Source organism: Oncorhynchus tshawytscha, linkage group LG18, assembly GCF_018296145.1.
Source record: "Oncorhynchus tshawytscha isolate Ot180627B linkage group LG18, Otsh_v2.0, whole genome shotgun sequence".
Taxonomy (NCBI): domain Eukaryota; kingdom Metazoa; phylum Chordata; class Actinopteri; order Salmoniformes; family Salmonidae; genus Oncorhynchus; species Oncorhynchus tshawytscha.
The window spans coordinates 14,160,375-14,183,161 of record NC_056446.1 but is presented as its reverse complement, the minus strand read 5'-3'; the positions used below and the strand labels follow the sequence as shown (position 1 = coordinate 14,183,161).

Below are 22,787 nucleotides of genomic sequence, written 5' to 3'. Positions count from 1 at the left end.
AGAAGAATACACAGAATATGCCCGGAATAGGCTTGTTTAAGACCTGCTGATTATAATGGACCGTAGCCTTGTCTATGCACTAGAGGTCAAGGATTGTGCAATACTAAACAAGATCTTGCATCACTTTTGCTGTAAGGTTCCTCCAAGGAATGCTGCCTCATTCTTCACTTTATGAATTTGTATTTAATCTCATAACTACTCTCACTGTATGATTAAATATGTATGGATTGTACACGATTTTGGACCAGTGAATGTTTTTGCTGCCTCACAATTTTTTATATAGCTCTTTCTGTTTTCATTTTCTTCAATAAAAAGCAGTTCAACACTAGATGCAATGAACTCTTAAAGCTAGAATCCGTAGTTGCTATATCCATTTTTGGATTTATAAATTGATGATACATACCCATTAGTTCTTGAAGAATATAACTTAGAAATGCCTAATGAGCTAAGGTCAACTGTCATACCTAGGGCTGTGGTGGTCATGAAATTTTGTCAGTCGGTGATTGTCAAGCAAATAGCTGTCTGTCTCACGGTAATTGACCATTAATTAACATAAGCAATTTTAGCATCTCCTGGCTTCCACACATAGCCTACAAGCCATTTTAAAAAGTCTAATAAATCCAGGTAATATAGCCTACACCTTCACAATGAATCCATTATTTATTTTAGACTGGTCTAAAGGAGCGTGATATGAAGAAAATGTAGTCGCTTTCAGAAGAAAAGAATAGCATGCTCTTTATTTGCTTCCATCACTCTTGTTTTCTCCCGCAATTGCATAGCCTTTAGAAATGTTGCGCAACATGAGCTCATGGGCTCTCAAGAAGTGTTTGATTAGATTTTCGAAAACATTTGCATTGATGTCAGTGTGATTATAGGGACAATAGAGTTCTGAGTACCAGGCAATTAGCATGTTTGGTAGGCTACTAATGAACAGCAGCAGCATCAGAGCTTGGAAGAAGCCTAATTACCATGACCGAACGGTTATGTGGAATTTGACTGCCTTCATGACTCGTGACTGCCGGTGTGGCGATAATACGGTCACCACAACAGCCCTAGTAATACTTCATCAGAACCCAAAATATATGCTTATTTAAAAAAAAATCCAAAATAATGTAAATGTAGACACGGTTAAAACTATTTCATAAATGGTCAGTCCTTGCATCCATACCTGTCTATTAATTGGAGACTGGGTACATTTCGTTTTACCAAAGCTGAGGCAGGGTGTCCACTTTGTTATTGTTTCAATTAAGGATTATACCTGCCCTGAGCTCTCTCCTGGCCCCTTACACTAAGCCTGAATTTGTCTTGCTAGGTGACCTAAACTGGGACATGCTTAAACCACCTGTAATGACCTTAGTGATCACAGTTTTACAGCCTGTGTTCGTAATGGCTGCTCAGTGAAATGACCTGCCCTGATTTGTCATAGACGCTTGCTAAAAAACTTTAATGAGCAAGCCTTCCTTCATGAACTGGCCTCTGTAAAATGGTATAGAATCAGCTTGATCCCCTCTGTCGAAGAAGCTTGGACCTTCTTTTATGATATTTTCAGTGTTATTGTTAACAAACACGCCTCCATAAAGAAAATGATAATTAAAAACAGATTTGGCTCCTGGTTCGACCATGATCTTGCAGAGTTACTCCACCTCAAGAATTGCATTTTGCAAAAACCTCGGCACAAAAGGCTCGGCACACTCAGGCTGACTGTCTCTCGTTCAGGCAAATAAGAAATAAGTTCACTCAGGCTATCCGGATGGCCAAAGTTAATTACTTTAAGGAGCAGTTCTCTCTCTGTGGGTCTAACAGCAAGAAGTTCTGTAAAATGGTTAAAGACCTGGAGAATAAACCCTCCTTCTCACAGCTGCCCATGTCCCTTAATGTTGATGATGTGGTTGTTACTGATGAGAAGCACATGGCTGAGCTCTTTAATCACCACTTCATTAAGTCAGGATTCCTATTTGACTCAGCCATGTCTCCTTGCCCCTCCAACATTTCCTCATCTCCCAACCCTTCTAATGTGACTATCCCTGATGCTTCTCCCTTTTTTACCCCTTCACCCCTACAAAGTTTCTCCCTGCAGGTAGTCACTGAGTTCTAGGTGCTAAAGGAGCTCCTGAAACTTGACCCCCAAAAAACATCTGGGTCAGATGGTTTAGACCCTTTCTTCTTTAAGGTTGCTGCCCTTATCATCGCTAAGACTATCGCTGACCTTTTTAACCTGTCTCTCTTTTCTGGGGAGGTTCCCATTGCTTGGAAGGCAGCCATGGTTCATCCTTTATTTAAAGGGGGAGATCAAGCTGATCCTAACTGTTATAGGCCTATTTCTATTTTTCCCTGTTTATCGAAAGTGTTAGAAAAACTTGTCAATAATCAACTGACTGGCTTTCTTGATGTCTATAGTATTCTCTCTGGTATGCAATCTGGTTTCCGCTCAGGTTATGGATGTGCCATTGCCATCTTAAAGGTCCTCAATGATGTCACCATTGGCCTTGATTCTAAGCAATATTGTGCTGCTGTTTTTATTGACTTGGCCAAAGCTTTTGACACGGTAGACCATTCCATTCTTGTGGGCCGGCTAAGGAGTATTGGTGTCACTGAGGGATCTTTGGCCTGGTTTGCTAACTGCCTCTCTCAAAGAGTGCAGTGTATAAAGTCAGAAAATCTGCTGTCTCAGCCACTGCCTGTCACCAAGGGAATACCCCAAGGCTCAATCCTAGGCCCCACGCTCTTCTCAATTTACATCAACAACATAGCTCAGGCAGTAGGAATCTCTCTCATCCATTTATATGCAGATGAGAGTTTTATACTCAGATGGTCCCTCCCCAGATTTTGTATTAAATGCTCTACAACAAAGCTTTCTTGGTGTCCAACAAGCTTTCTCTACATTTAACCTTGTTCTGAACACCTCCAAAACAAAAGTCATGTGGTTTGGTAAGAAAAATGCCCCTCTCCCCACAGGTGTGATTACTACCTCTGAGGGTTTAGAGCTTGAGGTAGTCACCTCATACACGTAATTGGGAGTATGGCTAGACGGTACACTGTTCTTCTCTCAGCACATATCAAAGCTGCAGGCTAAAGTTAAATCTAGACATTGTTTCCTCTATCGTAATCGCTCCTCTTTCACCCCAGCTGCCAAACTAACCCTGATTCAGATGACCATCCTATCCATGCAAGATTACGGAGACATTATTTATAGATCAGCAGGTAAGGGTGCTCTCGAGCGGCTAGATGTTCTTTACCATTCGGGCATCAGATTTGCCACCAATGCTCATTATAAGACACATCACTGCACTCTATCTCCTCTGTAAACTGATCATCTCTGTTTACCCGTCGCAAGACCCACTGGTTGATGCTTATTTCTAAAACCCTCTTAGCCTCACTCCCCCCTATCTGAGATATCTACTGCAGCCCTCATCCTCACCATACAACACCCGTTCTGCCAGTCACATTCTGTTAAAGGTCCCCAAAGCACACACATCCCTGGGTCGCTCGTCTTTTCAGTTCGCTGCAGCTAGCGACTGGAACGATCTGCAACAACCACTCAAACTGGACAGTTTTATCTAAATCTTTTCATTCAAAGACTCAATCATGGACACTTACTGACAGTTGTGGCTACTTTGTGTGATGTATTGTTGTCTCAACCTTCGTGCCCTTTGTGCTGTTGTCTGTGCCCAATGTTATGTACCATGTTTTGTGCTGCTACCATGTTGTGTTGTCATGTGTTGCTGCCTTTCTATGTTGTTGTCATGTTATGTTGCTACCATGCTGTGTTGTCATGTGTTGCTGCCTTTCTATGTTGTTGTCTTAGGTCTCTCTTTATGTAGTGTTGTCGTAATGTGTGTTTTGTCCTATATTTATATATTTTTTATCTATTTTTATTTTTAATCCCAGCCCCCGTCCCCACAGGAGGCCTTTTGCCTTTGGGTAGGCAGTCATTGTAAATAAGAATTTGTTCTTAACTGACTTGCCTAGCTAAATAAAGGTTAAATAAATAAAATAAATAATTCCTGGCTTCCCTTTCCTCCTTCTGACCTTCGCATACTATATTAATTCAGTGTGTTTTGGTCACACTTTAGGCTACACAATTTTCTATCTGCCTTATGCTTTTAATGGTAATGGTAACAATCAAAAGTTGAAATTATGTTTTTGGACTTCTTGATTCTTGGTTATGTTCAGTTGTTGTATATTTGAATATTTATTTCTGAATGAGGAAGCTTTACTGTACAATATACTCATTAAACCTGATTAATGGGCTATATAAATGAGAATAAAAACCTGATTTGTGTACTCAATCTCATATGCTTAATTGCATTATTCTTATTGTTACAATTTTTACTTGGCTACTTATTTTTTTGATTTGCATATAGGAATTCCAACACATTTTCCATTTTATGCAGTGGGTCATTCCCTCTCCTCATCTTGCATGTAGGTGTGTTTCTGAAGGAGGGACAGTTCCTGGAAGTTTTGGCAGCTTCAGCTTGTCTCACTGCGGTCAGCCTGTTGACTGATGGCTACGTTCCTACTGTAGTTCACCATACATCCAGGCCTACAGTTGTGAACGTGTAAGGGCATAATGGCACTGATACATTTAGGATAAATTCAAATTAAGGGACAAGGATAATACTTTTTCTTTTTTTTTACCACAAAATATATGACATGGTGAGATATGAGAAACACAGGCCTTCTGTATATTTTATTATTTCGTATTTATGTAATACTCTTTTTTTTCTTCCTCTATAGACCTATTGTAATTTAGCTTGTGTTTTTGCTTTGAGTTTTATTTTTAACTCAGGTTGGTATTTAGGCTAATAGTCTATTATGCCCTTACACGTTCAGAGATGATCCATCCAGTGTCTAACTATACATTCTGACCATGCACCCTGTTGTACACTTCAGAATGTATGTGCTTGTAACGCACCCATTCTTCACGTTCTGTCCCGTCGATACAGGCCGTTAAAAGTATGTGTAGCCTCTATCACGGTCCTATGCTGTACTGCCGAAAGCCGCAGCCACCTGTGTGTACAACGAACCACTCAGGTAAGGCCTGACCACAGAAGTAGCCGTGTGGGACGTGTCTCTAAAGATCAGAGGGGCCAGCACACATTTCGACAGTTGTAGTGAGAGAATGAGAGAAGCGCTGCTTCCTCGCAGATTAAGCGTCTTTAGGTCGCCGCGCACCACTGGCAAACCTCTACTGAAACGTCCATTTATCTCAACAACGACATTCAATGAGACATTTTAGTTTGTTTGTAGTTGTTTTTGTGTTTTTACGTCAACGTTCACAATGTTACCCGCGAAATATCGTAATGTCCTAGTTCTCTTCACAGCTTTTTGGTTTTACGCATCTTTTTCCCACGGCAGCGGATTTAGACATTCAACCATCTTGGACCCTCATGGGAAATACCATCTAAAGTGGAGGTTTGACCGGGGAACAATTACTTTCGAAATAGAAGTGGAAACGACAGGATATGTAGGATTTGGTCTATCTCCCAACGGTGCAATGGCGTTGTCGGATATTGTCATTGGTGGAGTCACAGATGGAAGACCCTATCTACAGGTATGCACCTTTGGTTTTACAGAATGAAAGTGACGCATCTAGGCCTATGCCTTGCTTTTTTATCACGAGGTGGGCTACTTTCAATTGCATTTTTTTTTTTTACATGACATGCATACTTCAGTTGTGCTGCTATAGGAAAATAATGATTTATATTACATTTATGTTTAACTCTTTTCCCAAGGCTATTTGGGTTATACTGTGGGTGTTGAAATAGTCCTATCTAAATCCCGATTAAAATAGCTAGAACATAGTCATTGAGGATCTCCAAATTGAACCAATAGTGACATCTGTTATTGGTTAGGTGTAACTAGGTATGGTAAACTGTTGTGATGCACCGCCAGCCACTCATGGCTTAACTCCAACAGTGTAAGGGGTCTTGATATTGCTACACATCACAGGAATCTCGCTCTGCCTCAGGGATCAGGGATCAAGGATAACATTTCTGGCAACGATGCCACACAATCCAAAATAACCTCTCTCATTGTGTTACCAGAAGGAGACGGTAGCTGTAGTTTTGTGCCAATGTTGTTGTTGTTTGCCCGCCTTAGTGGAAAATTGTCATATGTATTTGCAAGCTAGGCTTGGCAGTGACAGCCAGACACTTGCCAACAACAGCCCCATTTTATACCTGGTGCAAACATGGGTCCTGTGTCCTGAGATCTTGTCCAGATTCTGATTGTACCCACATTTTCAGAAATCTGTCTACACATGGTATTACAATGTGTCTCCGATTTGTCCATGGTGTCCCCACTGTGACCAGATTTCCTGGTTCCTCCCTGTATGCTAATTATTACAAAGCCATTCTTTCACAATAATATTGATTTATTTATTTTAAGACACATAGTCAATGGTGCCACCTGTCTATGATTTTAGAGTTGTAACTGTGCAGATCCGTCTACACTTGTAAGATATCCAGACACAATGCCTGACTACCTCCGGAGGTGTTCAATGCCTGACGAATGCATGCCAGGAAGATCTGATCACAATCCGATCACAATGCGCCTTTTAATCGACTACACCTGTCTAAAAATGTGGGGACAGTCAGAATGTGGACAAGATCAGGACAAAAGACGCTAGTGCCAAGATGTTAGTGGCAGGTATAAACAGGGCTCAAGACAAATTGGGTATAGTAACTGTAGTCATCCTAGCTATAGTAATCGTACAGTTTATTTAATTTTACCTTTATTTTACTAGGCAAGTCAGTTAAGAACAAATTCTTATTTTCAATGACGGCCTAGGAACAGTGGGTTAACTGCTTGTTCAGGGGCAGAACGACAGATTTTGTACCTTGTCAGCTCGGGGATTTGAACTTGCAACCTTTCGGTTACTAGTCCAATGCTCTAACCACTAGGCTACCCTGCTGCCGTAGTAGGTCATTATTAATAATAATAATAACAGTAATGCACATTTGTTGTTTAGAGTGCTCTTTCAATTGTGTCATAAGAACACTGGTTTCCCCCAAGTTTAGTGAATTACATCTATGTATCTATAATTACATTGAAGAGCTCTCTTATCCCCTCCTTCATTTTTGGTTAATTACAGTATTATTGCAGCCAGAATAGTTGTGTTTTTTCCGGCATGCTTTCTACAGGATTACTTTGCAGACGCCAAGAGAAAAGTGCATAGAGATGTTCAGCAGAACTACAGGCTGGAGTATGGCAGGGAGAACAATACACACACTGTCCTGGCTTTCAGCAGGGATCTCCTGACCTGTGACACAAATGACAAGGACATCACGGTACGTGGGCGGTGGAAGTGTTTTATCTTATGGGAAATGTGTGGGTTGTTTGGATGTTTAAATGTGTGCTTGTGTATGGGGTAAGGTGGGTGGGCGTTTTAGTTGAAGTGTCAGTTCGTGCCCGGGGTTGTCATAGTACTTCTTGCAGAATTTTTTTCATTGAAATGAATTGATAGATAATAGATGTGTAATATGTGCTGCCCAGGAAAGCACAGTGAGGGTGATATGGGCCTACCACAGTGACGATGTGGGACCATCAGGACCGATGTACCATGGAGTGAACAGGGGGAGGAAGAGTATGCGACTACTCGACCCAGGAAGTAAAGTTAATATTACCTCTGGGACCGACTTTTTCAACTTGCAAAACATAAACGTAAGTGTGACAGCTGGAGAAGACAAACGCTACCCAGTATCCACCCGTCTCTTAAACAAACCTGATACCACTTCTGGCTTTTGTTACTTCTGAGAGACCTTTACAACTCTGAGACCGTATTTGCACTGTGTGAGATCTAGTCACATTTTATTAAGTGTAAACATCAGTCTTGCTGTCTTGTTGTTTCTCTCAAGATAGGTGCCAGTGCCATACAAGGACACTACCTACTGGTGTCAGATATTTCAGATCCAGGAGGTACAGCAGAAGCATCACATAATTAGAGTAAGTACACGCTTGGAAATCATTGAGCTATATTAACAGCACGGCAGAAAAACAATAGCAAATCGACGACAGGCTTTCTCTTGAGGAAGGACTAGCCTATAGTTCAGTCATGGCGCAGTCAGTTTGTTTACCCTTCTCTAAAGGCATCTCACCTGGATCATTTGAGTTCTTATTTGGTCTGCCTGCGTTCCTCTTTCATTGCTGTCGTCTGAAGTATGTCCCCCCCTGTGTTGAGCTCTCTCTCAGCAGCTTCAAATTGCTACTGTGTATTAGAAGAGCCATTGTTTTAATTATATACCCCAAACATAATTGAACAAGTATGAAACCAAAAGCCTTCAAAACACACTTGGTTAAAGGAGGTAGCACATACAATTTAGAATCAAAGGTATGGTATGACGGCACATTGATTTGTCATAAATACCAAACGTGCTCTTAAATCTAAATCCTAAATGTGCTTGTACGTTTATCTACACTGCCTTAGCTATATCATGTCATGTGGAATAGTGGTACTGTGTCGTGTTGTCATTTGTCGTACCACTTACGGTACGACTATTCTGTCAAGTCAAACACAGTTACGCAAAAACAAAGAGTCTTCAGTGATTAAGTGAACCAGTGCCAGAAAGAGATAAATATGGCTCGCTCCCTCTTCTCTTACTTCTCCTCCAGCACATAGCTTACTGTACTGCCCCATTGAGCTGGTTCTTCTCGTCTGTTCTCCACTCTGCCACTGGGATGATAACAATTAGAGCATAGACTGAGAAACACCAGCACCATTCTAGACTAAAAATATGCTCCATTGGAGAAAAAAAGACATGGAAAATCCTAGCCTTATTAACAGCTGGGGGTGTCTGATTCCACTATGCACAACACACGCGCTGTTGTTTTAAGATAGCCCGTATATTGTTGTGAACTCTTATTTTAGAGGGATCTTTTGCATAACGGAATGATGTAAGATACTAAAAGAGTTGCTAGCACACAATTAGAGTGAAACGGAAATCATTTGGTTATCCAAATGGGAGTCAGGCTGTTGTCATTAAACATATTTTTCCATCCCAGATGTTTTCGTGTGCGTGTGCATGATGTGTGAGTCAGCGAGCGAGAGGCCGTATGTAAGACATCTGTTTTTATGCGTGATCTGAATAGGACTGTCTCATCCAATTCATCTGTGGTCCATAAAGAAAAATTACTGTTGTTCTTTTTTTGCGTTTTAAAGCATTTATACAGAAGTTTAAAAGAGCCAGTCTCATTTTCCCTGTGCACGCCTATCCTGACATAAAAACATTTTTTAAAACATTCCCATGGTATTTTCTCAGTCGTGGTTTCTCTCTCTACCCTCTGCTCCACCTGTTTCATCCCTCTGGGGGATTTATTTGGCCTTTCACCACCTCACCCCACCCGCTATTATCCTGGGCACCGCAACCTCACTTCCTGTTTAGCTGACTCTGACTTTCAAGACTTCCTGAAAACTGTGTCTACATGACATGCGTATTTTATTTTGACAGAAGTATTCTGTTCAACAAAGTCCTCTATTCAGAGACAGCAGCCTATAAAGTGTCTCAAATCGTCTAACAAGGGATACTCCCCCCCCTCTCATGTCACAATCTCAACCTCTAACTTCGACTACGACAGCTGCTTCCACCCTAAATAATAACAATTGAGAAAAAGTAAAAGGAAGAATGTCTAAATATTTATATGGTGGTCATAGGCCAAGCTTTGGTCTTATGTCGTGCTGATTTGAAAGGAGGCCTCACAGTATGATGTCACAGTTTGCCCAGCAGGCAGCAAGCTGCTTTGCTCAGAATCGCAGGCCAAACTAGAGGCCCCTATCGAGGAAAAAATATTATTTTTCACTACTTCCATCCTATGGTGAGCAGGGCCAACCGAATCCTGTTTATCCCATCTCATGTGTATCCTACGGTTAAGAGCAATAGAGTTGAGGTCTTTTAAGGCAAGTGTAGGCAATTCAAAAGAAGCCAACTGTGGTTTAGAATGCATTCAAATGTACAACTTCCCCTCTTTTGTTTACAGATTGAGCCTTTGATTCAAAGGGGCCACGAAAACCTGGTTCATCACATTTTGTTGTATCAATGTGATAGCAACTTGAATGAGAGTGAGCTCGGTGCCAGCCATGAATGTTACCATCCAAATATGCCTGACTCATTTCTCACCTGTGAGACGATAGTCTTCGCCTGGGCCATCGGTGGTGAGGTGGGCAATTGTTTTCTACTTGTGGTGGTTTTCAATTCAGTGTCGTAATACATTTCATTAGCTACGTGTGTGTGTGTGCGTGTATCGGAGTGGCCCGCGTAAGCGTCCTTATCGACACGTTCAGTGTGCCTCTCAATCTACCCTCACAGGGGTTCACCTATCCGCCCCACGTTGGTCTGTCCATTGGCACAGCAATAGACCCTGTCTATGTCCTGATGGAGGTCCACTATGACAACCCAGCCCTTCAACAAGGTACAGTACACCCACAAAGACGCGTCATGTTACAGCGAACGTGGCTCGTTTGCCATGGCCATTGTGTTCTTCCTTTTCACCCGTTCACAGCATACACATTTGTGTGTGCGCCAAAGTGACATCTACAGCACTTTACAGCGCAACGGTCAGTTACCCTGTGCATGGTAATGTTACTGTTTCCTTCTCAGGAGTGCTGGACAGCTCTGGCCTGCGTCTCTTCTACACCCCGGAGCTGCGCCAGTATGATGCAGGTGTGATAGAGACAGGTGTGTGGGTCAGTCTGTACCACATGCTGCCTCCAGGCATGCAGGAGTACGTCTCCGAAGGACACTGTACCCGCGAGTGTCTGCAGGAGGTAAGACAGCCAGCTCTGGCGTTGTTTTTCAATCTGGCGCGATGCCAAAAGTCCCATTTCACTAGGGAACAACAGGCGTCCAACATCCACTGTTAAATTACTGTTATGCTACATCACCTACAGTGGCAAGCCTCTGTTTTATTCTTGCTACGTTCCCAAAACAGTGATCATCCAAAAGTGCAATTAAACTAAAAAAAGCACTTTCTGCATCTATGAGAGAATCTCTTTGCTCCTCCATCAGTCCCTAGGCCAGGAGATGCCCAACGGAGTGAGGGTGTTTGCTGTTCTGATGCATGCCCACCTAGCTGGCCGCGCCATCAGAACCAGACACTTCCGGGAGCAGGAGGAGCTGCAGCCCCTGTCACATGATGAGGAGTTTGACTTCAACTTCCAGGAGTTCCAGCTGCTGAAGGAAGAGAGGCTGCTGCTACCTGTTGGTACACTGCTATACTGTTAACCTGACATGTTAAGTAGTGAAGGAAACATGAGAATATAAATCTACTGCTTGAGTTTCCCATGCAGGTCTAAGCAGGTTTACCTCACCCTTTGATGAACAGTAAAGATTGATGATTGCATTACTTTGATCCACCGACATACTGTAGATACATGACAGAAGTGGTTCATTTTGGGGGGTTTTGCTCACTTATGTGAAAAAGATTTCATACAAACGGCTGTTGCCTTTGACCGCAGTACAGCCGTGCTAAAACCACAGTGAGTCACACCTTATGCACTGTCGCTTTAGTGTTATATTGATGTTGTACTTTATGACAACGCCATTCTGTTTGATGTGGGGTTCTAAATTCACAACTGGAGAAGAGCCTTGATTTCAATTTGTTTTCTTTTCAGGGTGACCATTTGATCACAGAATGCAAGTACACCACAAAAGGCAGACAAAACATGACCTGGGTAAGAATGTAGTACTCACAATCCACATGGATAAATGAAAACACACATTTTTTTTTTCTTTAATTAACTGTTCTTCTGAGTTTACAGAGATCACAACATTTTTCAGTGTGTCCTATTGGTCCTCCGGCTGAGCCTATTTGAGTCTATTTGAGCTCGTGTTTCTCATCTGTCTGTGTTTCCAGGATTTTATGATTTGGTTGGTTGCCGGATGGTACAATAGTGATCATGTTCACGCCAATTTTATTACAGAACCCTTTAGGATAGAGCTATGGGATTATTCCTTTGACTTCAGCGTCGCCATGAGACAGACACGAAGCACATTGTTTTGAAACATTCTTATTGTGAAGAATAATTACATTGAAGACCACTATCGTTCCTATTTCTCAAAATTAAGAAGGATAATATATCAGTGGAAAGAGTGGAGGCTACTTGAATGCAATGGAATGGAATTTTGTTATAGGAATGAGTTGTGTTTCCCCTGCATGAACCTCTTGGTTGATACTTTCAGATGTATGTGTTAAAGACTGTCTGTTCTTGGCTGAACAATCTGTCTGCAAATACAGCCCCAGGACCACAGACGAATCTTGGTTATATCGCTGTTTGCAGCTACTGGCACTGTTTCTTACAGAGACATCAAACTAACACATTTCTGATGACTAGTCGTAAAACAGGGGTCGTTTTCTTCTGAAGTTACTCTCTACTGTTCAGGAGGAAACATGATAACTCATTGTCATTCTGGAACGACATGAGACTGAATTTGAATCCATTGTCATGGTTTTGTGAATTCATGCCAATTATTTTCCCCCGAATAACACATTGCTTGCCATTTGCAACTTTGTCCAGCGCATGGCGCCACAAAGCAATGCTTGTGTGTCTGCTCCTTGTCAGAAACCATACTCCCTGAAGTAGTCCTTAAAGGGATCATTCACCCAAGTTACAAAATGTTACATTGGTTTCCTTACACTGTAAGCAGTCTGTGCACCTGGTATGACACTAATCCATGATTTAGTTTAGTTTCCCTGGCACTGTTTCCAAAATGCTAACATTTTAGCATTTGTGGCACAAATGGGTAAACTATCACTCACGTTCAAATTTGTTTCCGAAACAGATTTTCGTGATTTCTTAGTGGCTGTTAGAGTTGATGATTGTTATGCAGATATCGGTGTATTTGTTGACAAATGTTTCTGTGGAGCTAAATAGAATGAAATAAACGTGTAATGTGATAGTTGTAAAACATGGTAAGTGGTAACCTTAATTTAGCTGTGGTATTGGCGTTTAATATTGAGCATACTGATTGTCTCCCAGGCTTGATTTCTTGATTATTTTCCTCTGGTTGTTCCTTCAGGGTGGTTTGACCACCAGGGATGAGATGTGTCTGTCATACCTGCTCTACTATCCCAGAGTGAACCTGGCCAGGTGTGAGAGCCTCCCTGAGATCACCGGGCAGCTCAAGTTCATTGGAGTCAAAGAGATCCAGGCCCCTGTCACGTAAGTATGCAGCTGCAATACCTATGCAGCAGTTCAAGTTGGAACCTGCAACAACAATTGGGGAAGATACTTTTGAGGTGAAGAGTTTCTCTTCCTGGAGCACCTTTCAAAGGTCATACAGCATGTGTTCTCAGGGAGAAGTTATGTTTCGAATGAGTTACTGCATGTTATACAGCGAGTACATACAGTGCATTCGGAAAGTATTCAGACCCCTTGATTTTTTCCAAATGTTGTTACGTTAAAGCCTTATTCTAAAATCTACACAAAAAAACCCATAATGGCAAAGTGAAAATGTTTTTTTAGAAATGTTTGCAAATATATTAAAAAATAAAATACTTTATTTGCTATGACTCGAAATACAGCTCAGGTGCATCCTGTTTCCATTGATCATCCTTGAGATGTTTCTACAACTTGATTGGAGTCCACCTGTGGTAAATTCAATTGATTGGGCAGGATTTGGAAAGGCACACACCTGTCTATATAAGGTCCCACAGTTGACAGTGCATGTCAGAGCAAAAACTAAGCCATGCGGTCAAATTAATTGTCCGTAGAGCTCCGAGACAGGATTGTGTTGAGGCACATAGCTGGGGAAGGGTACCAAAAAATGTCTGCAGCATTGAAGGTCCCCAAGAGCCCAGTGACCTCCATCATTCTTAAATGGAAGAAGTTTGGAAACACCAAGACTCTTCCTACTGTAGATCTGGCTGCCGGGCCAAACTGAGCAATCAGGGGGGATTGGCCTTGATCAGGGAGGTGACCAAGAACCCGATGGTCACTCTGAAAGAGCTCCAGAGTTCCTCTGTGGAGATGGGAGAACCTTCCAAAAGGACAACCATTTCTGCAGCACTCCACCAATCAGGCCTTTATGGTAGAGTGGCCAGATGGAAGTCACTCCTCAGTAAAAGGCACATGACAGCCTGCTTGGAGTTTGCCTAAAGACACCTAAAGACTCTCAGACAATGAGAAACAATGGTCTGATTAAACCAACATCAAACTCTTTGGCCTGAGTGCCAAGCGTCACTCCTGGAGGAAACCTGGCACCCTCCCTAAGGTGAAGCATGGTGGTGCCAGCATCATGCTGTGGGATTTTTTTTCAGGTGCAGTTACTGGGAGACTAGTCAGGATTGAGGGAAAGATGAACGGAGAAAAGTACAGAGAGATCTTTGATGAAAACCTGCGCCTGAGCACTCCGGACCTCAGATTGGGGCGAAGGTTCACCTTCCAAAAGGACAACGGCCCTAGGCACACATCCAATACAACGCAAGAGTGGCTTTGGTACAAGAATCTGAGTGTGCTTGAGTGACCCAGCCAAAGCCCGAACTTGAACCCGATCTAACATCTTTGGAGAGACCTGAAAATAGCTGTGCAGCGACGCTCCCCATCCAACCTGACAGCGCTTGAGAGGATCTGCAGAGAAGAATGGGAAAAACTCCCCAAATACAGGTGTGCCAAGCTTGTAGCGTCATACCCAAGAAGACTCGAGGCTATAATCACTGCCAAAGGTGCTTCAACAAAGTACTGAGTGAAGGGTCTGAATACTTATGTAAATATATATATATTTTTTATTATAATACATTTGCAAAATTTCAAAAAATCTGTTTTTGTTTTGTCATTATGGGGTATTGTGTGTAGATTGATGAGCAGCACACTTTTATTACCCATATTATAATAAGGCTGTAACGTAACAGAATGTGGAAAAAGGGGTGTTAATACTCTCCGAATGCACTGTACATATAGTGGGGCAAAAAAGTATTTAGTCAGCCACCAATTGTGCAAGTTCTCCCACTTAAAAAGATGAGAGAGGCCTGTAATTTTCATCATAGGTACACTTCAACTATGACAGATAAAATGAGAGAAAAAAATCCAGAAAATCACATTGTAGGATTTTTTATGAATTTATTTGCAAATTATGGTGGAAAATAAGTATTTGGTCAATAACAAAAGTTTATCTCAATACTTTGTTATATACCCTTTGTTGGCAATGACAGAGGTAAAACGTTTTCTGTAAGTCTTCACAAGGTTTTCACACACTGTTGCTGGTATTTTGGCCCATTCCTCCATGCAGATCTCCTCTAGAGCAGTGATGTTTTGGGGCTGTTGCTTGGCAACACGGACTTTCAACTCCCTCCAAAGATTTTCTATGGGGTTGAGATCTGGAGACTGGCTAGGCCACTCCAGGACCTTGAAATACTTCTTACGAAGCCACGCCTTCGTTGCCCGGGCGGTGTGTTTGGGATCATTGTCATGCTGAAAGACCCAGCCACGTTTCATCTTCAATGCCCTTGCTGATGGAAGGTTTTCACTCAAAATCTCACGATACATGGCCCCATTCATTCTTTCCTTTACACGGATCAGTCGTCCTGGTTCCCTTTGCAGAAAAACAGCCCCAAAGCATGATGTTTCCACCCCCATGCTTCACAGTAGGTATGGTGTTCTTTGGATGCAACTCAGCATTCTTTGTCCTCCAAACACGACGAGTTGAGTTTTTACCAAAAGGTTATATTTTGGTTTCATCTGACCATATGACATTCTCCCAATGATTTTCTGGATTTTTCCCCCTCATTTTGTCTGTCATAGTTGAAGTGTACCTATGATGAAAATTACAGGCCTCTCATCTTTTTAAGTGGGAGAACTTGCACAATTTGTGGCTGACTAAATACTTTTTTGCCCCACTGTATGTTCGCTCAGGCCTGAGAGAGAGAATAGGGGAAGGACTGGAAAAGATTTATGGGACAAGGAGATTGCAGGCCATTAGAAGGAAGGAAGGAAGGGAGGAAGGACAGAGGAATATGGACTCACACTAGCCCAATGGGGTCAACATGTGGAGCTGAGCTGCAGCTGAGAACAGTGATACTCATTGTCCTGTTTTAGCAGGTTCTGTTATGTTTTACTAGTTAGCAAGCTGGAATTTGACGGCGAGATATACAAAGCAATCGTTTATTGTTTTCCTCACTATGTTTTTGCTCTTGAATTCCATTCATTTTGTTCAAAATAACATGTTTTTCATCAAATGAAATGAAACGATGCACAATAGTTGCTGTGAAAACAATCATTTTGCCGTAACATTTCAATTTGTTTGCTGTAAGCGCATGAAAGGAAATCCTAAAATATAACGTCATTTTACTTCATATAATGATTACGTCACATAGAAGTCAGTTCATTGTATGTCCGTACAGTAAACACAGTTCAACGTGTTCCTTAATCTGATGCTACGTACTGTAATGTGTCCATGGTCTCTACTGTTCATATGCTCCTGTTTAGTAGGTTGCGTAAGGTAAGACCTTGGCCCTGAGAATAATGAGAGGCCTGGAAATGAGAGCCTATTTCATGGGTCGAGCTGCTGGAGTGCGTTTACAGCGGGACGGAACTCCTTCTGTTCTCATTCACAAGAACGAGGAGGTTTCGAATAGATCAGGTCGGCTGCTCTAAAAAAAAGATGAGGTTACACAGCTCTTTCTTCCATCCGAGAAAGGCTAAGTGCTCTCCAAGTAACCTTGTCGTAAAGACGAACACTAACCTGTAAACACAAACAGGCCTTAGCAGGAAACTACTAAATGTCCCACTTCCCCCTAACGTCTACCTCATGGAAATGCTTTGGGAATGATCTGGTTTAGCAGCTCTGCCCTTTTTCCCTTCTGACCATAAGTTGTCAAAATGTTGAATAGTGTACATGTACACATATGCAGTGACCGATATATTGCGCATCAGCAGGCGTACGGGTAAACATTCTACCTACTGTCACTTAATGTACATTCCTCTTCTGTCAAAGGACCTGGCCTTTCATGATCAAGAGCCCAAAGAAGTATAGCAACCTGTCCTTCACAGAGGCCATGGACAAGTACAGGTGGTCAAAGAAAAGAGGGAAGTCCTTCAACCAGATGGTTCTACAGCTGCCCATGAACGTGCGCTGCTCCAAGTGGGGGCAGGACGAGTGGTCGGTGAGTGTTCCGTCAGAGCTGGCGCTGAGGATCAGGCAGCTGGGGCTGGGGCTAATCTGGTGCTATCAATTAGTCTCTGACGGAAATACATACAGTGCCTTGCGAAAGTATTCGGCCCCCTTGAACTTTGCGACCTTTTGCCACGTTTCAGGCTTCAAACATAAAGATATAAAACTGTATTTTTTTGTGAAGAATCAACAACAAGTGGGACACAATCATGAAGTGGAACGACATTTATTGGATATTTCAAACTTTTTTAACAAATCAAAAACTGAAAAATTGGGCGTGCAAAATTATTCAGCCCCCTTAAGTTAATACTTTGTAGCGCCACCTTTTGCTGCGATTACAGCTAAGTCGCTTGGGGTATGTCTCTATCAGTTTTGCACATCGAGAGACTGAAATTTTTTCCCATTCCTCCTTGCAAAACAGCTCGAGCTCAGTGAGGTTGGATGGAGAGCATTTGTGAACAGCAGTTTTCAGTTCTTTCCACAGATTCTCGATTGGATTCAGGTCTGGACTTTGACTTGGCCATTCTAACACCTGGATATGTTTATTTTTGAACCATTCCATTGTAGATTTTGCTTTATGTTTTGGATCATTGTCTTGTTAGAAGACAAATCTCCGTCCCAGTCTCAGGTCTTTTGCAGACTCCATCAGGTTTTCTTCCAGAATGGTCCTGTATTTGGCTCCATCCATCTTCCCATCAATTTTAACCATCTTCCCTGTCCCTGCTGAAGAAAAGCAGGCCCAAACTATGATGCTGCCACCACCATGATTGACAGTGAGGATGGTGTGTTCAGGGTGATGAGCTGTGTTGCTTTTACGCCAAACATAACGTTTTGCATTGTTGCCAAAAAGTTCAATTTTGGTTTCATCTGACCAGAGCACCTTCTTCCACATGTTTGGTGTGTCTCCCAGGTGGCTTGTGGCAAACTTTAAACAACACTTTTTATGGATATCTTTAAGAAATGGCTTTCTTCTTGCCACTCTTCCATAAAGGCCAGATTTGTGCAATATACGACTGATTGTTGTCCTATGGACAGAGTCTCCCACCTCAGCTGTAGATCTCTGCAGTTCATCCAGAGTGATCATGGGCCTCTTGGCTGCATCTCTGATCAGTCTTCTCCTTGTATGAGCTGAAAGTTTAGAGGGACGGCCAGGTCTTGGTAGATTTGCAGTGGTCTGATAGTCCTTCCATTTCAATATTATCGCTTGCACAGTGCTCCTTGGGATGTTTAAAGCTTGGGAAATCTTTTTGTATCCAAATCCGGCTTTAAACTTCTTCACAACAGTATCTCGGACCTGCCTGGTGTGTTCCTTGTTCTTCATGATGCTCTCTGCGCTTTTAACGGACCTCTGAGACTATCACAGTGCAGGTGCATTTATATGGAGACTTGATTACACACAGGTGAATTGTATTTATCATCATTAGTCATTTAGGTCAACATTGGATCATTCAGAGATCCTCACTGAACTTCTGGAGAGAGTTTGCTGCACTGAAAGTAAAGGGGCTGAATAATTTTGCACGCCCAATTTTTCAGTTTTTGATTTGTTAAAAAAGTTTGAAATATCCAATAAATGTCGTTCCACTTCATGATTGTGTCCCACTTGTTGTTGATTCTTCACAAAAAAATACAGTTTTATATCTTTATGTTTGAAGCCGGAAATGTGGCAAAAGGTCGCAAAGTTCAAGGGGGCCGAATACTTTCGCAAGGCACTGTATATGTCATCCACCAATGAAACTGTGCCCTTTCACTCTTCCGGGATGTTGATTTATATTCATTTTGTTGAAAGTTGTTTGTTTAATTTGACTGTATAATATATGCTTGAATGTGCTTTGGAGAGTCATCTTCCTCACTATATTTCATAGTTATTCCCATTTCCCTCTGGTTCTTTTCCCCTCCAGATTCAAGGGACGTTAGTGTCACCACCAGAGGTGAAGTCTGAAGTCAAGCCTCCCTCCGTGGTGTGCCGTTCTGCCTCAGAACCACACAGCGGAGTGGTTCTCCTCTTTACATTGTGCCTCACATACTCCGTAGTCCAGGCCTGTTTAAGCCTTTAGCCTGTAGCCTATAGCCATGCAACTGTGTGAATCACACCACTCCCTGTGTATTAGAAGGACTCTTCCATCAGATGTGCTGATGTTGACATGGTGGATTTTTGGGGGGGGGTTTATTGTCTAAATATATATAAAACATACTTTTAAAATGTTTTATGTCCAAGAGTTAATAAATGTTTATTTAGAGTTGTATTTTGGAAGTAGTAGTATTACCTATGGCCAAGAAGGTCAAGTTTAGGTAGGTAGTTATTTACGTTGAGTGTAAGACCCTTTTTGCTAGTATTGCCCATGACACATTCTTCATATTCTTCTATGATTTATGGATAAATTGCCCAGAATTTAGGCCTGCAATATAGCCCCAAATACCAGTGAATTTCTCCAGACCTGATTCAAATAATTGACATGGCTACATAGAAACATATAGTTGGCTCAGGGTAGTTTCAGTACTGTAAGGCCACTGTTACAGCCTTGGTCACCCTGGTACCGCTAGGAACATCTCTCCCTAAGGCCGCAGTGCTGCCAGCACCACTAGTCCGACTTACAGCGATTACTCTGGCTGAGTAACTCCAATGTGACAATGTCCCATACAGTCGCAACCAGGGCAAAAAGGAAGGTCTCATTCTTGCTTTTGTGTTAGGAGTAGTTGGAGAGAAGAGTCATGGAATATGGAATACTGTGTTATTTCCAGACCATGTGGATGACATTGGATGAATGGTTGATTGAATGGATGAGTGGATGGATTTTGTTCATCTAATGGATACAGCAAGATACATCAATGGGATAGTGACGGTGAAGAAGGTATGTGAATTATTAGATTACATGGGCCATTTATGAAAAGGTATTACCATCATTATCTTTTACTAAGTTATTGATTGTTTTGTTTCTCTTTGTGCCTCTAGTTAGGCGTGGATAGCTATGAAAGGGAGGTTTTCCGAATGGGGAGACGAATTTGCCACCAATTACAGTCTGGGATTGATATGAATTGTTTGAGAGAGTCATGGGTGAAAACATGACCTTTTTTCCCCCGTTCGGCTACCTCTCTGTCTGACAGTTCTTCTGTCTGTTGTTCTATGAGTCTGTGCCGACTTTCCTCTCTGTTTCTGTGGTGCATGACATAGAGGTGATACCATAGAATACTGAAAGTATGAGATAGTATCCATATTACACTCTCTCTCAAAACTGGCAAACCAAGACCACCCAAATTTAAAAAGGGATTTTATTTATTTATGCCAAAACCAGAAATCCAAGTTAATTGAGGATTCCCTGATAGTCATATTGGTCTGTATGCACTGAGGTGACCTTTAAAAAATATATTTTTTCACCCTGTGTAAATCCAATTAGTATAATAAAAAATATTCATCAAAATCTGTCTGTTTAAGCCATCATTGGCATGTTTAACAATGGTACATCCACAATTGAGAAGATTGCAGAAATTTTAAAACAAACAACAGTATGAGGAGCCTTTTCAGCGGCATCCTGTTGCAAAGTGAGAAGCCATGTAAGAGTTTTGCAAGGTTATTTGGTTTTCCTGGCCGTAAGTGCCCTTGTCAAATGCCATCAGACATGAAAGAGGCTCTCTAAAGATGGGCATGTTCAGAATAAAGTATGTGGCTGTGGTGCATCAGAGTAAATTGGTGTAATCCGTCCAATGATGTTGTTGGATCAAATTGAATTTACTCCTTAGGCCACTTCCTCTGTTGCTACTATTACGACTACTACTACTTCTACTACTACCACTGCTACTACTACTACTACGACTACTACTAAACTGAATGTCACTATGCCAATGTTACACAGATATAATTACCCATAGCGGATTATTTTCATTCATTTGACATCAAGGATAGTCCTTTCTGGGTGGCGACATGTTTTTTGGGGTCCATATTTTCCAAAAAGATATCAATTCCAAACGCATCCAGCAGAGGTCAGTATTCACTAGCAAATTGCTGCATCTCGTTCTCAAACCAACACAGAAATAGTGTAAGCGCATGAGGACATCCCTATGACAAGTATCTCAGTGTGATATCGCAGACACTGACTTTACATAGTAAGCCTTGTAATGTATGCATCATTTAAATCCAATATCAAAAGTATGACATCTCCTTTACGTCAGACGGTGTAATACAAGGTCTTGGGCCAGGATGCTTGCCAATTTTTTTTATTTATTAGGAGCTCTATCCTGCACTGGGTTTGACTTGCTGACTAACCTTTGGATATGAACACACTGATCCCTCATAACATATCAATCCTGTATAGTATGTCTCAGCCCGGTCTCAGACACAGACAGACACGATCCCTCTGTCTGGGAGCCGAATGGAAACGTTTGTTTCAAATTCGTGGTCAGTCTGGAGGGGCAGGAACCCTCCGCTGAGTCATCTGAACCTGCGAGGTCATCACTCATGTTTGGGAGACCGTTGGTTCCTCTTCCTGTAACAGAGAGATGATTATTGAGCCCAGAGGAAGGTAGTGAGAAAGACTCAGACCACTGTCATTTCCCAAGGCCTCACAGACTGCTGTGGGTAGTGTGTAAACACACCCATCTGGCCAAACCAATGGGGAAGGACCTTTTCCCATCCTACCTCTGTCTCCTTTCTCCTCCTCTCTTCTCCTGTCCTTGGACCTTTAACAGCAGCGGACTCACGGTCAACAACTGGCACTCCCCGCCGAACGGCATTCGCTGGCCCTCAAGCGGCAGAGACCTGCTTTTATAAGACAAGAAGACTGCACAAGTCTCCTACTGCAGAAGGTGCCGTTTTCTCCTGGCTGGAGGATATGGATGGAAACTAATGTCGATGCCTTTCTGAGGCCTATTACGTAAAGTCCTGCTTTGATGCTGCTCAGCACAGGATTGAGGCAGAGGCAGCAGGGGAATTGAAAAGAACATAAAACTCATTCCTCACTCATGCAGTATGAGGCCAGGAGAATGGCAACGCAATATAGATATTTACTACAGACTTAATCAAAAGCACACCGTGTAGGCTATACTGAAGAGTATTTATCGTTTGTTTGGATGTCCATCTGACAACACATACCACATTAGGCTTTTGGTGTTGTTTATCTCATTCAAATGAACAGTAAATAAAACTGTCATAATTGCACATAATAATATTTCACTTCTGACCAAAGTAGACTCCCAAGACCGTGTTTTATTTTTAATTTTACTAGGCAAGTCAGTTAAGAACAAATTCTTATTTTCAATGACAGCCTAGGAACAGTGGGTTAACTGCCTGTTCAGGGGCAGAACGGCAGATTTGTACCTTGTCAGCTCGGGGATTTGAAATTGCAACCTTTCGGTTACTAGTCCAACGCTCTAACCACTAGGCTACCCTGCCGCCTCAACCCATTGGATGATGTATTTATACTGCAGATAACATTGAAGCCCTTGAAGTGGGGTTTCTAAAAATCCGATCTGAGTCCTCCTCCCCTGGTCTTCGAAACTTGACTTTTCTCTCCTCCGCCCCATGGTCTTTGTTGTCTCTGTACATTGCTATGGTTTTTGTCCAGAGACTAGAGTCTAGTCTGGGAACCATGGTTTCCTCATTACTGGAAGCATGCCACCCTGCTATATAAATTGGGTAGGAGGTTCTGAGAACGCATTGACCTACATTTTATAGAGAAAAAAAACAGAACCCAA

General features: G+C 42.1%; 1 protein-coding gene across 2 annotated transcripts; it reads left to right on the top strand.

Moving 5' to 3' along the window:
* Positions 1–4,920: 4,920 nt before the first annotated feature.
* On the top strand, positions 4,921–19,345 carry LOC112217551 (DBH-like monooxygenase protein 1 homolog). Of its 2 annotated transcripts, XM_024377905.2 has the most exons (13): positions 4,921–5,034; positions 5,359–5,554; positions 7,146–7,292; positions 7,498–7,665; positions 7,864–7,947; positions 9,976–10,155; positions 10,305–10,407; positions 10,596–10,762; positions 11,004–11,195; positions 11,609–11,668; positions 13,014–13,156; positions 16,926–17,094; positions 19,001–19,345. In XM_024377905.2, exons 2-13 carry the CDS (start codon positions 5,498–5,500, stop codon positions 19,154–19,156), a joined length of 1,626 nt encoding a protein of 541 aa, XP_024233673.1. In that variant the 5' UTR covers positions 4,921–5,034; positions 5,359–5,497; the 3' UTR covers positions 19,157–19,345. The 2 variants fall into 2 exon arrangements, with proteins under 2 accessions (XP_024233673.1, XP_024233672.1); XM_024377904.2 differs by lacking the exon at positions 4,921–5,034 and having other exon boundaries at positions 5,068–5,554.
* The last annotated feature ends 3,442 nt before the right edge of the window (positions 19,346–22,787 follow it).

Excerpts from the sequence above, each read along its gene's own strand:
- LOC112217551 (XM_024377904.2), top strand. The coding sequence starts at position 5,282 with ATGTTACCCGCGAAATATCGTAATGTCCTAGTTCTCTTCACAGCTTTT. Across the intron at positions 11,196-11,608 it reads AAGAGAGGCTGCTGCTACCT|GGTGACCATTTGATCACAGA; the intron begins GTTGGTACACTG and ends TTTTCTTTTCAG. Across the intron at positions 11,669-13,013 it reads GCAGACAAAACATGACCTGG|GGTGGTTTGACCACCAGGGA; the intron begins GTAAGAATGTAG and ends TTGTTCCTTCAG.